Below are 17637 nucleotides of genomic sequence, written 5' to 3'. Positions count from 1 at the left end.
TTCCCCACGAGAGGTCCATAGCGTCAGCTGTACTAAATCGACACGTTATCCCATTGCGTCGTTTAAAAGAAAATGACAAGTGTCATTTAACCTTTTAGTGTCACCTGGTGGACATACAGGATCGTTCATTCTATTCTAAAATAGAGGTGTAGATACCAAAGGGCGAGAAAACGATGTAGGCTTGGAATTTACAACCTGCACCAACCGGGAACCTTCTGGCACTCACAAACGCATTTGAAATATGATTGTACTACGTGTCTTATACAAATTATTTGAATATTCCCGCACTTGTGGAGCAAAGTGGTTCAGGATTCCCCGGGTAATGAATCTGGGACGGAACGTTCGGGACGGAACATCCGTTCATCACTAGCGCCTCTATCGGGCTCTCTGGCGTTTATTCCGAAAATTGATTGGAGTAGATTATTCTTTGGTTTTATTTAAAAAATCAACAATTGTCTTATGTTAATGGTTAAATAATTTCAAGTTGGTTAGTCAAATAGACATCACTTGCACGACTTAATCTGTGTAATAGGAAGTTTTTTATACATGAAGTTTAAGTGTGTGATAGCAGATTTGTATAATACTGTTATGAATGGAAAATAACATAAATATGTTAATTTTGATTTCCAGTTTATTTATCTCCAATGCCTGGCTAACGCCAGGCTTTCATTTAGGTTAGATTGCATCAGACCTGGTTGACACTGGTCGGTTTATCTTCGACCTCACCCTTGGAGCAAGCTGACCTTCCCAAGCTTACTCTAATTGTTCACTCCGAGAATATCCCACATTCGACCCAAGCTCTGACGCCGGTCTGGGAACAACAGTAGCTTGCCTTGCTGCAAGCTTGGTCCCGGCTTGATCCACTTCCTAATTCCTACCTCTTTTTTGTGAAATAATTTGTGAAATAATTTGTGAAATAACCCTTAATTAGTCAATGCGAGTTCGAATTTTGCAACTCCTCGTAAAAAGTGAACATAAAATCCGATCCAATTTTTAATAGATGGAAAAGTCAGAGAAGTTATTACTTGACTTTTCACCATTTTCAAAGTTGTCCAATGCCACATGGAGATGGGAAATTAGGAATCATCGGAATATTTGAAGAATTAATTGATGCGTCAATGATGAATACTACTGAAATTTCCTGCAAACAGCATGCAGTGTCCTATCCCTACGTCAATTCGTAGCCAATGAACTTATTTCAATGAACTGCTGACGGGTCAATGTGGACCCGAAGGGTCTCGATAATGACCGAGAACTTCCAATCTACCTCTGGGGTAAATCCTAATAAATTTCACGCTCTTCATCCCAAACATATATTTCTTGTCATAATTCAATTCAATTGGCTCGAAAACAAAAATACACTAAAAGTTTTGTTATCGTTCTGACAGTTCAAGATATTCATTAAAGACTGTTCCAGAGCAAAGTTCAGTTATCTCGGGTTACCACTTCACTGAGAAGGAAACATACGTCGGTGTTGGCATCCGGATTTGATGAAACTTATATACGACATGGAGAAAAAAAAATGGAGACATGTGTTTTTTTTGGACGACTAACACGAGGATTTAGGGGGGGGGGGGTCTCTCTCTAAAGTTACCCAGTTGTCAGGATGTTTTTCTCTCTCAGATATGAGCGGATATTCAGACAAATATTTGGCTGTTTTTTTTTTTTAAGAAGCTCATGATAAATGATTAAAATATAAAGTGAAATCATCTTGACAGGCTGAAATTTAGGGTTCGGATTATCACTACCAAAAATTAGTTCGTTTATTGAAAAAAACCTATCGCTTTTGTTGGATTTTTCATGAAATAAATAAGTAGAAAGCAAAAATCAATTTCATTCTCTTCTGAGTGTTTATACTTTAAACTGAAAAACATTTTTATGGACTGGAATTGTGAGAAGTGTGAGGTATGGTGTTTAGGTTAGATTTGAAGTATGTAGACAAAGTGGAATGAATAGGACTCTTGGAGAGCATATGACTAAAAGGTCCAGGTCGTTGTTTCCCTTTGTAAATCTAGTTAGTTCCTCTAAGGAATCGGTACAGAGCGAATGTCTCTTCCAAGCACAATTATTTGAATTACATAATAACGTAGAGAAATAGTTTCAATTATTTCCAGAATTATTATTATTACAAATAACCTATTTCCAAGAGCTTTAAATTTGATGGAATTCATTCCATTTACAAAATCAATTATGATTTATTGGCCACAAAAACTGATTTCTTCTCATATTTTCATTCGGAAAATATTCTTGACATTACAACGCTCGTATCAACTAGCAAATCCCTGAGCATAAACAATTGAGTTCATGCTCAGGAGTCATAAATGTGGAGACCGAATACCCTCCTCAGAACTAATTATCGAACTGGTCATGTGCGTCGGCGATTTTTTTTGTCGCGTCAGGTCTCGTGCAGTTCGTTTTTCCTATATCATAAAGGAGAAGCACATAAATTAAGTTAGCTACGTAAGATATTTGCTAACTTCATGCGTAAGACTTTTTCCTTATTGGTCGTTCGGGTTCATAGTGGAAGAGATCGCCAGCGCGCCGAATTTGAATTTATTCCGAAGTAGAACATATAATATTTTCGATGGTGACTTAAACAATCAATTAGTAGAATTTATGGAATTGTTCATGTTGCCCAAAAATGAGGTAGTTTCGTTTCATCGTTATGATAAGTTACCATCGAAAATATTACATGTTCTACTTCGGAATAAATTCAAATTCGGCGCGCGAAGCGCGCATTCGATCTCGTATATCAAGAAAGCAGAAGCACATAAATGAAGTTCGTCCGAGTCGAAATGGCGTAAGGTCTTTCCCATTGGCCGATTAAATGAATGAAGTTTCGCGTTAGTCGAAAAGGCGAAAACGTTCGTGTTCCTAAAAGCATCCATTGTGAATCAAGTTACCTCTCTCATCATATTTATAGCAACGACTTTCACATTCGTTCTTTTACGGTGTGATCGCCCTTCATCAGTCTATGAAAGCACAAGCACATAAATTAAATTAAATTAACCACAGAAGTCATCGACTAACTTCATGTGTAAGACTTTCTCCTAATTGGTCAATGTGTTTGAGGCGGGAAATCAAAATAGGGCGCGCGAAGCGCGCATTCGGTCTCGTCTCAGTTTATTATAGAGGTCTGACCATTGTTGGCTGTGTTTTGGACAGTTCTATAGAATGTGGTCTACGTCTTGAACTTCAGATCTACAGAGGCAGCTCGGATCACCAATTACCCCAATTCTTTCCAGGGAGGCTGCAAGATGGTAATAGTGGCTCCCACCCGATTCACATTACGATGGCTTCGCTTGTTAGTTTACTAGCGCCACTGCGGCCGCGGTGTTGATACCGGTTTTACCTTTTCTGTGCTTCTTCACTAACCGATTATCGATTGTTAAATGATCGATCCTGACTATTACATAATCGATTATTTCCATAAAATCTACCATGTTCGATTAGTGACTCGTGTCGCTTTTTATATAGGACAGTTTTTATGGCACGAGATATAGTCGCGCGCCACCGCGCGCGATTTGGTTAATCTTAATTGTTGTGATATTTTTTATTTAAGTCACATTTGCGGTGAGCGCACCTTATTTTAACGACTGTATGAGTAGAGCAGTTGAATTATAGGGATATAAAAAGTCAATGTAATATTTAAATTCAAAATAATTATACCAAAATGATCCTGAAGTAATCGCGTATAACGTTGAACACGTCATCATTTCGTAAACATGGATCTTTAAAAATTGCTGATATCTTCACAGCTGATCTATTTCCCACTTGTAGGCAACATGCAAAATTTTAAATGTCTTGAAGCTGTAAGACGACTTGGAAAATACAGGAGTTTCGATAAGATATAGATATTTACATTTGATGAGTAACTTGTTTCATTTCCATTTTCTAACTAAGTTTTTATTTTCTACTAATTAACTCATCCTTTGACTTGATTTACTTGATACTTGTGTACTTGTGAAATTCAAATTTTGCTGCTGTGAATGTATCTACCAATCACGAATAAGTGTTACGGAATTTCGATATGTTCGATTCGATTCGAGATTTGAGGTATATCTCCTTTTTACAAAAGGATGGTTTTGTCGGCTCCCGGAAGTGTGAGTTGACACATTGGGAAATTTTTTTGTTGCCTTTGACGCCTGATCTACAGGAAAAGGAATTTTGGATAAAAATTAGACCTCTAGAGGCCGAAACGTGGGACGAAATGACAATCAATCACTTTTTAGCTCAAGTTTTGTTGGAAAAATTGGATTTGACTATTCATTAATAACAAGTTATTTAGAATTTGCATCAATGCTTACGTTACCCTAATTTCTGAAGTAATTCGTTTGGTAATTGGGAAAAATTATAATAATTTGATCGTCGTACAGATTATGGTGAACACTCTGCCGATAGTAAGAGATCAATTCCAGTGCCATCAGGCGGTGGAACAGATGGCGCGGTATTTTCATCATTTTTATTGGCCTCATTCATCTCCTGATATTTTTTCAACGTGGATTTATCTTCGTTTCTGTGTTTTTCCCCTCGTTTCCATCGGAACCCTTTGCATTCATTCACCAACACCAGGTTTAGCTCACTGTAGCCTCAAATCTCGTATCTCTCATGTTACGTGTATGTATCTTCAATCGATTTCGTTTTAGTGACAATCATTCTTGAAATGGAAAAAATGTCTGATAAAAGAAACGTGAGAAACCATGGATCTCACGCCCATCGTCGTCAGGTTTTTTTTATTTTTCTTCCGTTTGATGAGTTCATATGAACGAGTCATACTCACAGGGCTTACAACCCCCCCTATACCGTAGTAAAATAATAACAAATCCATGGAAATATTTCTTACCAATACTATATGATGAGAAATGTGAACATTTTTCAGAATAATTTGTTATTATATTAATTACTCAAGCAATTACTCAAGAATGAGGCAAGAAAAAATTACCTCCTTCTCTACAGGAAAAAAAATCGAACATGTATCGTCAATACGGAGTCTTATGACACCAATTTTTCGAAAATCATTAAGCAGTAATGGACAATAGAATAAAAATACAAATATTCCGTAAATAAAAACGATTACATTCCAGGAATATATCAGTATAATTTTATAATTCTTTACACACAGAAAAAAACTAGGAGTAAAATACGAGACTTAAAATGTAATTTATTAGATTTTTAAACTCCATAAAAGCAAAGTATCACTAAAGAAAATTTTAAACTGATTAACTATGTAAAATGAAAACATCTTCAACAGGAACAATTGTAGAACAGTTATGGTGAACCAAAGAAAGAAAATTATTGCAGTGCAAGTGGATAGTAATTAACATTTTATAATCTATGAAAATTAGAAAATTCTGTAAATTTCCTTAACGAACAAGAACCGCATAGTTATTTGATATTCTAACGGTTTTGTAAGTGGATTATAATGTAAGAATTTACGCCGAAGACAGGTGACAAGTTGAATGGTTCTATTGTATAAATATTGATAGGGGGATGCCCCACATTCCCTCGTCCATAGACATGTTTGTTACGTTGCGTGGAATAGTTGACAAAGACGAGTGGGTGATGCAAGAATGCGCTTCGTAGGTTCAATAAGACCTCTATTGGATACCCTAGACAATGACTAATTCCTCAGTCAATAATGGAAAGCCATCCAGACACGATCTTTTCTAGACTATTTTGGGAATCTTACCTTCTCCTCGTATTAGAAAGCAATTGAATGAGGAAGTTAAAGCCATGAGATAAATTACAGCAGCCAACTACGTTAAAGTATTTTTAATTCTACGGCGAGAAATATCCAGTAAATTTTACGGGACTTGAGTTCGCTTACGGATTGTGAAAGTGAGTGGAAATTTCAGTGACGGTAACACAACTTTTCACTAAAAATTTAGGTCAAAATTACGGAACGCACCGACTAAATTCCATAATAGTTTCGTAAAATTTTTCCTCGCTAGATGTCGCTCCGGAATTAGGGAAGAGATACGTAATTTTTATTGAATATTTCTCTCCGTGTGGCTCACCTTGCACAAACTCCAGCGAAGACCCAGGCTAGAAAACAGAGAAAGGTTGCTCTGGTTTTCGTGCAGATGTACCTGAAATTCCGCAAGAGAATAGACTTACATTGGCATGTAATTACATTCATAAAAAGTACACATGAAATAAGATTGACGGGTAAAGATTGAAAAGAGCAAAAACAATACGATCACATTAGAGACCTATTGGAGGTTACATTTCAAATGTTTGACAAAAATTACTTTTCGAATGGAATGAGTGGATCTTTGTATGAATGGTGTTCCCTTTATTCTAGTGTTTCCACTTGAGATTAGACAAAATTTTTATGAGAAGTAATTCTAGGAAGTTTGGGGTTGAAGTGTATGCTGTTTGCTGAATGTATACAGAGGTGCATGAGTGGGACCATTGTTGATGAGAAAGTCATCAGGTCCAGGGTGTTGTATCCCTTTAGTCTATTAGTTAGTTCGTTTAAGGAAACGAGGCAGAGCGGTCGTGCCTTTCCAGCGTATAAAATAAAATATTTTATAAAATATTTTACGGTCGAGAAAACGCAATCATCCTGCTAATGAATAATTTTGTAATAAGCCGAAAAATGAGTATTGCAGTGGACAATATAATATTTGGGGAAAAAAATCTATAAAGTAATTCCACGGGGAGAGTTTACTGTCAATAAAGGGATTAGAACGGTTCATTGTAATTGCGAGAAATTGAGAGTTATTTTAAGAAAACGATGAAAATTCTTGAAGAAAAAAGTACTGTAAGATGGAATGAGCAATATTCCAAAAACATTCGAAAGAATTCTACAGTTGTATTAGACTCTAAGGAATGCGCCTGAAAATTTCAAGTTTTTTATGGATTGATTGGGGAATTCGCTCAAAGTAGAAATTTAAATTGTACTAAAGAAAACGGGAATGGAAAATACCAAATAAAAAATCTATTTCATGTGTTTGACACGCAACAAAATAGGTTTTGAAAAATTCCATCCTCCAGCAACGGGACTTCTGGCTTTCGCGAATGCATTTGAAAATGAAATTATGCTTCGTGTCTTCCATTAGTGTGCCCCGAACCTCATGGTGGCCAAACCATTCAAAATGGCGCTCTACCCCAAGAGTCTCAATTTCCATAAAAGATTTTGAAATGTTAATTATCCAATTGATCCAATTGATTGATTGATTAATGTGGCCAATTGATCTCCGTTGACCAGTGAGAAGAAGGAAAACTCAGGGAGACGAAGGTCAATAATCAGTGAACACGTTATTAATGCTTCTAATGTCACTTTATTATTAATAGAATGCTACTCGTAGATTTGGTGGGTTAAGGGGTATTGCAAAAATTGAAAAAACTTAGCTTGACTCTATACCACGGCGTTTACACCAGACTAGCCAGAGGAACAACGCTCTCGAGAATCGAGAGCTACCCGGAGAGGAAGAGGAGAAAATCAAATTCGCTTCTAGAGCGTTCCATGAGTGTCTCGCCTCCGATTGGCGACTAGATTAAAGGCAGACCCGCAATGAACAACTTCAATAGTTAATTTACTAGAATATATTGATGGACACGAAACCATTTAAAATGGTACTCCGTTGACTCTTAAATTCTATCAGATGTTCTTTTGATAATAACAACACATATTTTGTGCATTTGGGAAATGGACCATTGAGGGGCAGTTTCAGTGCTGTGGGCATATGTCATGGACTACCTCCCCGAGATTCCCGTGGGTGTCATGTCGACACTTTAAAGAAATGGTGGCATCGTAGCGAAAGTCCTCTAGTTTGCTGACAGATCTGGATTTTGCGAAGACCGAGGAGACATTGCATGGGTTTCGCAAACCTTCCGAAAACCATAACCGAAACGGTTGTTTTCATAATGCAGTCAGACATCTTGAAATGAAGGATTCAGAGAGATTATCGATAATGCAATAGTGATAGTCGATTATTAGGACTAAAAGAATGATTTTTGAGGGTTACCAGGAGTTAAATAACAATATTAACTGACACATACAATAAAAGTAATATGAAACCAATTTTTTTTTATTAGAAACGTCCAATCCGGATATTGCGTCCAGTGAGTGTAATGCGGAAGGGGTTACCGGACCGATATTTTTTGGTAGTATCACTTCAAAGGTTCCATTCCACCAGTCCCTTTACAGTTATAAAAATATTTTCTCCATTTCTCCCTTTCCCATCATTTCATGATAGAAATAAAGAAAAGAAATGGTGACGATAAAATTTTGTTTGTTTCATTTTCAAGGGGAAAATTAAAACAGCGAATATATGAATACGGGGGTTGACGAGTGAGGACTTGAATGTTGAATGAATTTTTTTGCTCCCTAAATGTCTCTCTACTAGTCCTCACAATGGGGAATTCTGAGAATTAAAAAAATAGAGACACTAAACTACCGTAAAGTGACTCATATTTGTGATGTAATTTTGCATAAGCATAAATGAAAGTATATTCATTATTATTAATAATATTTACTCACCCAGCTCGCAGTGGCTCACAAATAGCATAGTAACGTTCGAAGCTGATCGCCAATATTGTCAACACGGATGCGTGGGCCACTGTTAATTCCACAAAGGGCACGATTTTACCTGAAACATTAATACCATCTAGAGTAAACGGAAAATGAAGATACGCTACGTGGTATTAGTTATCTCGTTATTTTATAGTTTAATGTTAAAGTTATCGATTTATCTCCTATGACCAATGAGGAGAAGAGAACAACGGTTACATGAAGGTCAATAAATATTGGACACGTTATCACTATTAATTAATGTCCCCTTTATTATTATGTGAGTGGTACTCGTAGACCGGGTGAGTCAACGCGTATGATACAAAAAATAGAAAAACTTAGCACGACTTTTCAATGCAGCGTTCTACGCCAGACTGACCTGAGGAACAAAGCTCTCGAAAGCCGAGAGCCACCCGGAGAGGGAGAAAGAAAATAAATTAGTCTCTTCGAGCATTGTCTATGGTCATCCTTCTTCCGATTGGTAAACAGATTAGAGACAGACCCGCGACGAACCCCTTCAATATTTAATTTCCATCGAAATGAATCCTGGACCAGGCTTGAACGAAGACAAGCCAATCCTGTTTCTAGACTGGCGTCATAGGTTGGGCCTAACGTGAAATATTCTGGGAGTGTAACATTGGACCAAGCTTGGGAAGTTCAGCTTGACCCAAGGATGAGGCCCAACATTGGCCCGCCGGTGTGAGGCAGTCCTGGTCCAAACTAATCTAACCCAAAGCCTGGTGTCAATCGGCTCACCATCCGTTGAAGCCAAATCTATGCTAGGAAATGTCAGGCTTCGCAGGTTAGAGTCCCCGTTGTCAATGCTGGGTAATTCCTACCGAGGGTCCGGCACGTCTAACGGAAAAAGGGACGCATACATATCATATGATCCGTATCCTTTGGTGTAGAGACAACGACAATCGTCATATTCTACCTTTTCTTAGTGTACGAGGGAATTCACATGACGTGTATTCGCATCCGGCAAGTGAAACCGCTCAAGTATCCTTTTCTGTTTTCTATTTTCTGAGAAAACCGAACAGTAAGAGAAATTATGTCATCGATGCCATTGGGAAAACTGTAAAGTATTGTAGATGTTGTACATGCATGTCTTATCAAGAAATATGTGTTGAAACGTACATGAGTTAATAAAAATACATTTATTTAAAAAATGTGAAAGGGGAATGACAAGGTGCCCGCTTTAGAAAGTACTTGTGTTAAAAAGTATCTGTAGTAAAGTAGATGTGAAATTTATTTAATGCTTCCGAATTAATAAACACGTATTTGTTCACTCCATCTACAAGGAAGGGGCAGAAGGATCAGGTCTCCATCAGAAATCATCAGAAGTAATTTTAGAAACTAGAATGGAATAATGCTGAGGGGTTCTGTGACAGACCAACGCCGGGGTCCAGGGCGGAGCACCGTTGGGGGGGAGAGGGTAAGCCCCCCCTTAAAGACAAAAAAAATTATTAATTTATACCTTTAAAAAGTTTGTCTGTGGTGAATAATTTAATGAAAATAAATTTTTTTTTTTTGGAAAATTTTCATTTGAAATCAAAATATGTCTGAAATAAATTAAAAAATGATAAATTAAGATTTATCTTGGAGATATTTTTCCTGGATTCGCCTTATATTGGGGGGCTTATGTTGGGCCTCATCCTTGAATCAAGCTGAACTTCCCAAGCTTCCCAATGTTTCACTCCCAGAATCTCCCACGCTATACCCAGGTTATGAGGCCAATCTCGTAGAAACAGGCTTGGCTTGCCTTGGCCAAAGCCTGGACCAGGCTTGGCCCAATTGTTAATTCCTAACTGAGTGTTAACTTTAGGAAAGTTTACGGACTGGCAAATATGGTTTTAAATTCTTTCAACAGTTAAGGGAATAGATGTATCAATTCTATGTCATATTACCGGTTAATAATTGAATAAGAGAATGGATAAATTAAAACGCTTAAATAAATTACAGACAAATGGGTCCTGATTTTCCATGGGATTTCGTATAATGTCTCTTCGGGATATGTTTTTCCTGTTAAATATAATATTTAAATCCGATATTATAACCGTTAATGGTACAATTTCTCCCTTAATCTAGTAGTAGAAAGTCATTTCTAGTTGACAATAAAATTCAGTTGATGTTTCTCGTGATGTATAATTGAATCATAGGAAGCCATGTTTCTCCCAATAAAATCCTTATTTGTTGAATATAAAGCTATAAACTCATCCACATGCATGGCCCAGGGATGATAATAAAATGTGGCATTACGGAAGTTATGGAATAAAGAAGAATCTTTGAAGGGAGAGATTGGAGAATCTGGGAGTACGATTGACCCAGTGGGATTTGAAAGAGATCGAAAAGTTATTCCGTTTCAGAGAAAGAAACTTTGAATTGTACGATCTACGTATCTACAACCTTTGTATGTTTCCATCCGGATATTTTTGGGATCATGGATTATTTAATCATTTTACGACGATTACTAGTCAAGAAACAATCTGATCGCTTTCCTGTTTGCAGCCATCTAGAAGTGTTTGTAAAAGTTATGGAAATATATGGACAACTGTCCTTGAAACAAAGTCATTTACAGTTACTTCAAGGTCACTAGAAGTCAATTTGAGATTCCATTTCCTTAATCACTCCTTAATTAAATTTTTTGACACTTTTAACTTAATTAAATTTTGGAAACTGTTGCAATGAAATCGATTGATTGATTGATGGTTGCATTTGAATTAATTACTTCATGTAACGGACAATCAGAAATTTCTTGTAAATACATTTTTTAATTTACTGGGTAGTGATACGGAATACGATATAAGAGAGATTATGAATTTGCGATTCATTGAAAATTCTACGTAATTAAATACTATACATCCGATTGGATTGAAAGTTCAATGAAGTTAACAAATTTTCGTCTCCATGTGCCTTAAAATTTTGACATTTTACTGAACTGTGAGTGAAACTGAAAATTTCATGATTTTTCAAATCCCAAATGATGGTCGGCGTCACTATCCGCAAAATCAGTAGTCAATAGCACAAGCATAAAATTTATTTTTTTTTAGTAATGTCCATGACATTTTATTCTCGAAAAATGAAATTTTGTATGAAGTGGAATGTTGGTGTATATCAATAGTACGATAACAAACGCACGAAACTCTTCGATATGTCACTCGCTAAATACGTGACTCGGTTAATATTGTGAGAAATGCACTATGGCACTGGTATTGCCAATTAGCAGAGTCATAGAAAGTTCGTCTGTGTGTGATCATCAGCTCTCACAAGACCATACGGTCGATATGGAGTTATGTATGGGTCACACCGCGAAGTATCGTTCGCGAACCGGTTTCAAAATTTCAATAATTTGTCTCATGTCTGGTACACCGACATACAAAGGAAAATTGAAAAATCTAAGAGAATTAAATTTAGAGGAAAAATATTTCTGCCACCGACAGTAATAGTTGGGTGAGTAAGGTCCCAGGTAGGAATCGCCAAGCTTCACGCCCGGGCCAACCGTGGGTTAGGCCCGGCTGATCAAGCTTTGGTAATCCTAGACTCCACCAGACTTGGTATCTTAGTCACATCAGAGAAAGCCCAGGCTTGGATCCTCCCCGGGTATCAAACTTGGGTACCAAGCTTGTGCCAAGTCTGGGGAAAGTCTGGTTCATTCCACCAATAAATAGCCCCTCGGATTGTAGAATTGATTACCTAATCTATTTAATGATTATCAAGTAGAAATGGACTTTAACGCGCGGAGATGTTTAGTGGGTGAAAATGTCAATTACCAGAGAGGAAATTGAGATCGCTGATCCCCCAATATATTAGAAAACAACTTTGTGAATTTCACTGGAAATGTCGATAATCGTATTGGACGTTAGATGAGAGGAAATTGCTCCCTCATATCTACGGTCCACAATCACTTTTTTATTCTTTGTTGCAACTGTACCAACTTGATCGATCAGGGATGTTCAAATTGGCATAACATTCATGCAGTTGATATCAACTTATCTGTTGTATACTCCGATAGCATAGTATCTGTGACTATTCAATAAAAAGATTGCTTCTCATAATCTTCAGTTTGGTGCATGAGATCTATCGATTAAATAATGATATTTTCTTCTGATCGTGGAATATAATGAAACTAATGCGTTTTTTTTTAACATAGACTCCTCAAATCGCAGAGACTCAAGTTAAACGATTTGATAAAATAACTGCATCGTAACTCATTTAACGACTTCCATTACCGCATTGTGAAAACAACCGTTTTGGTTATGATTTGTGGAAAATTTGCGAAACCGCTACAGGGTCTCCTCGGTCTTGGAAAAATCTAGATCTGCCAGTAACTTGGGGGACTTTCACTACGATGCTACCACTTTCTCAAAGTGCCGACATGGCACCCACGGGGAACCTCGGAGAGTCTATGGCATCTCCACAGCAGTGAAACGGTCCCTCAATGGTCCATTTCCCAAATCCACAAAATAAGTGTTGTTATTATGGAAAAAAACATCTGATGGCATTCGGGATTCAGCGAGGTACTATTTTTAATTATTTGGTTTCCATAATTATATTCAAACACATTGTATTGACCTCCCAATGCTCCATAAGGGAACACACAAAATTCAGTATATTTTCAAGATCTTTTGTGGAGATTGTGACTCTCTATTGAAGTGGTTCGTCGCGGGTCTGTCTTTAGTCTGTTTACCAATCGGAAGAGGGATGACCATAGAACATTCTCGAAGGGACTAATTTATTTTCTTTCTCCCTCTCCGGGTGGCTCTCGGCTTTCGAAAGCTTTGTTCCTCAGGTCAGTCCCCTGGTAGGAGATGACGAACGGCCAACAGTGGGCCGAGGCTCGGCCAGTATTGGCCGACACTGGGCCAGTATCGGCCAATACTGGCCGATACTGGCCCAGTGCTCATCTCCTACGTGGGTCTGGCGTAGACCGCTGCATTGAAAAGTCGTGCTAAGTTTTTCTATTTTTTGTATCATTCGCGTTGACCCACCCGGTCTACGAGTACCACTCACATAAGAATAAAGGGGACATTAATTAATAGTGATAACGTGTCCAATATTTATTGACCTTCGTGTAACCGTTGTTCTCTTCTCCTCATCGATCTTAGGAGATAAATCGATAACTTTAACACTCTCGGTGGGTGGGGTGCCATCATGAAGTTCCGGGCACATTGACAGGATACACGAAGCACTACCAAATTTCAAGTTGATTCGCGAAAGCCTGGAGGAGCCCGGTTATTGCAGCTGGAGTTTCCCAAATCCTACTTCATTTTCCTGCCCTTTAGGTTCTACACTTCTATTAAAAAATAGAAATAAAAATACAATGTCCACTAGGCGGTAGCTTATGACATAATTAACGAAGCTTTTTACTTATGCACAGACTCCTTAAAATAACATGTAATAACACAAATTCTACTGTACACTTGTGTAGCCCTGGCCTTATTTTATTTCCTACTACGGAGGTTAAAGGAGAATTGGATGTGGGAAATATCCTGACTGGAATAAAAAAGAAGTCCCGAGTATATACGCGTATCCAGCATTAAATGCTCGAACACGTATAGGCTAAGAGCAACGGTAATTCATTGCGGGGGGTAGCTCAACTGCTTCGCACTCACTACTCCAATCCACCCTCTTCGGTCTCTCTTCTCCCATGACGGCCACTTGGATGTACTTAGAACATTTCTTCCTTCTCCATCAGTTACTCGTTTTCCGTCACTGTTTCTCGTGCCAGATTCACAGTTGTACAACGGATGCACAGACAGGTCTGGATTGGAAAAAAATGAAAATTCGAAGGGGGAAAATGAAAGTATTTTAGCAATCATTACTATTCCATGTACGGTTTCTTGTATATGTATAAAGGATAATTGATAAAGGATTAGTGGGCATAAAAGTTTGATTAAAGATCGAAAATTGAGAAAATAAAATTTAAAAATATTTTCGTAGCAAAATTTGACCGAAAATGAAGAATTTTAAATAAAAATGGATTTTGCTAAAAAAATAAAAATTGCAATCAAGAAATTAGTTGATTGATGGATTTTTATTGCTGGGGATTATTTTGCATAAAATAATAGGGACGAGGCCACAGAGGAAGAACATGAACGCTGTAGAATATTATTATATTATCACCTGATTCGATAGATATTATCACAAGAAAAATTTTAACATGAAATGAATTCAATTCAGACGAAGTTTTCCGAAATTGCTGTATCTAAAAAATTAGTAGATTCATTTAACTAAAACTGTGCTCCAAAGAGCCCCGAAGTAATGTGATATATCTCCATATTAAGAATTAATAGCGGACCTCAAATAAACTCATATAATCTTCTGAGTCCTCCCCCATTAAAACATCTGAAGTCTATTCCCAAAATTCTTTGGGTCCTTCCCCAATGAAACTCCTGGGCCTTTCCAAGATAATTCTCCGGAGTCTTCCCCAATTAACTATACACTTCCTTTTGTCACGCATCCCTCCAAAGACAGAGTTCCTATTCCCTTAGTAGGAAACATTCCCTCCAACGAACCAAAAGGACAAGCTCTCAAATAGAGGACCTCCACATTTTTCCTCAGTAGTAGATTTCCATTCGACATAGACTAAGTAACTATTTGTCAGGAAGATATCCACAGGCCTTGTATTTTAGGCCGAAAATAAGGATTCCGTAAAATAGAATTACTTCATTTTTATTGAAATCCAGGGGTAACATAAATTAACTTAAAAAATTTCGAATTTATAGTGTGAATTTTAGTTGTTTTGCTTTGGTACGGAAGCTTTATAAACGCTCGATTCTTCGATTTTCTAGTTTCTCCTAGAAACGATGGAGAATGGTATGAGACTAATTGATTCATCAAGTCGAAGTTTGATATAAAGTTTTTTTTCACAAAGAAATATCTACGAAATTTAATTATAAATATTCCGAGAATATCCCAGTGAATATTTTTCATTTGAATAATAAACACATTTACACTTGGAAACACTCTCTTTTTTTGTGGTTTCTGTGTTGCCAATTTCATAGTGTCAAACTCAATCTATAGGTCACATAACCTTTGACAGATAGAGATATTATGAGTTTCAATCCAACTTTACGAAATAATTTTCTCATTATAGTCACAGAGTTGGTACCCGGTGTTGCATTAGGAACTTGTGAACTCGACGGCAAATAAATTTCTCCATATTGCTGTGCCTTACTATATCTCTGTAGTTCAATAGTTAGTTTTGTTAAAGGTCAATTTAAGTGTTTATGGAAGCGATGATACATTTTTATTTTTCCACCTGTGTGGTCGTTTGGTTCTGTAGGGAATAAATCTCTTAGAACTAATTGCTGAATTAATTGAACACATTTTTGAAGCCGTATTATCAGCGAAACTTATGCATTTATCCTTCTGTTGATGGGAATTTATTAGAAATTTTGTACAATATGGTGCAATTATGTCTCAGAAAGAGTTTTCTTAAACTTTCCTATACAGAAATCATTCAAAAACTCCAACCATATAGGAGCATATTTTGATGAAAACTTTTAGCAAATATATAATACTCTCCTTCCCCCTCATTCTTACATGAGTCAATGATTTTTCACCCTCATTACGAAGAACAAACTAAGAATAACAGCAAGAATTTGAGTAACATTTCGTAGTTTTTTACTCGTCCCATAGATTTGCAAGAGATTCATGTTTTTCGATCCGCGTTCCTATCACTACTGGCTTGTATACACAGTCATTGTCTTTTAATATCGTCAGGGACACCCTTCTTTGCCTAATTCTTCATATAAACATACAAGAAATTTGAAATGAAGAAATGGCTACGAGTCGAATAGCTGAGTTGGGAAAGAAACCGATGCATAATCGAAAGGTAGTGGGTTCAAACCCCGATCTGGCCCATCTATTTTTTCAGTAATTTTTCTTGTAAAAATTATATTGACAATTATTCGGTTTCCTTTCCCACTTATTCCAAATTTTATCAACGAGACCAAACGCGCGCTGCAGCGCGCGGAAAATGAAGGATGAGTTTTGTTTCTGTCATATAAATCAATTTGCTTCACCTTTGATTCGTCCGAAAGCATTTGACATCAACACTTGAATCATAGCGAGTGAGTGATCAACACTTGAATCTCTCTCTCACGGTGAATCATAACGATCTTTACATTATGTTTTAAAATTAGCGCCTAAAATTTAAACGACCAATAGGATATTGGCTACATCTTTGCGAGATTTCGATTCGATTCGAGATTTTCGATACGATATGTGGCTCTCCTTTTTAGAATAGGATGATTTCCTATGACTTCACAAGAATGTGAAACGATGTATAAATTCCCGTTACTGATGTACAAATGATTAGTGCGATTTCAGTGTTCTAATATCAAGAGGGAGGAGGCTATTCGAGATATTTACCAAACTTTTTTGCAGACATCTCAAGGTCTATCAAAGGTCATCATACTAATTTTAATGAGTTTGAAAAAAATGATCCGATTTACTTTTCAATTTTTGTCGACATTCTGTAATGCAGGGGAGATGCCAGAATTTTTATATTTAAACATTAGACATTTTTATAATTATGTATAATAGTATCGGGAATTTTTATGTAGCTATTAGTTTTAGGGAAATATATTCTTAGAACTTAACTTTAGAGCCCTCATAAGGTTATATATTAAAAATATGTGGTGATTTGTGTGTGGCTAGTAAGTTACAACTCGATGTCGTATTATTGAAATAAAGATATATATTTGATGGCGAGATGTGGTTGAATCCCAGAAAAAATATCCCCGGAAAAAAAATCCTCGGAAAAAATATTCCCTAGAGAAATCTTAATTTTTCATTGTACCTGATTTTTTTTGTGAAAATCAATTATATCTGCTGTACTATTTCGCTTTATTAAATTATGTATCATATTTACATTTTTTAAAATATAAATTAATTTTTGTTTTATACGGGGGCGCTGCGCCCTCTGGACCCCCGCTGTTGGTTTGCCACAGAACACGTTTGCGTTCGTACATTAAAAAAAAGGGGGTTGCCCAGCGCGCAGAGAGAAGGGCAATGGGGATGAAATGCATGAAGGGGGAGATACTTTTTCCAGAATATTTTTTCTGGAGATATTTTTACCCCCACCCGTATATTCGGTGGTGAGGTGTGTTCAC

General features: G+C 36.9%; 1 protein-coding gene across 4 annotated transcripts in view; it reads right to left on the bottom strand.

Annotated features, from left to right (window-relative positions):
* The window catches only part of LOC135164581 (growth hormone secretagogue receptor type 1), a 63437-nt gene that overhangs the window by 10188 nt on the left and 35612 nt on the right, over window positions 1-17637 (bottom strand). For all 4 annotated transcript variants that reach the window (XM_064125061.1, XM_064125064.1, XM_064125065.1 and 1 more), the window contains 2 exons: window positions 8489-8597; window positions 6018-6089 (listed from right to left, as the gene is read on the bottom strand). In XM_064125061.1, the coding sequence (XP_063981131.1) occupies window positions 6018-6089; window positions 8489-8597 (181 nt within the window). The remainder of the gene's footprint in view (window positions 1-6017; window positions 6090-8488; window positions 8598-17637) is intronic.

This window comes from Diachasmimorpha longicaudata, chromosome 7 (genome assembly GCF_034640455.1).
Source record: "Diachasmimorpha longicaudata isolate KC_UGA_2023 chromosome 7, iyDiaLong2, whole genome shotgun sequence".
Lineage (NCBI taxonomy): Eukaryota > Metazoa > Arthropoda > Insecta > Hymenoptera > Braconidae > Diachasmimorpha > Diachasmimorpha longicaudata.
This window is presented reverse-complemented; position numbering and strand designations above follow the sequence as displayed.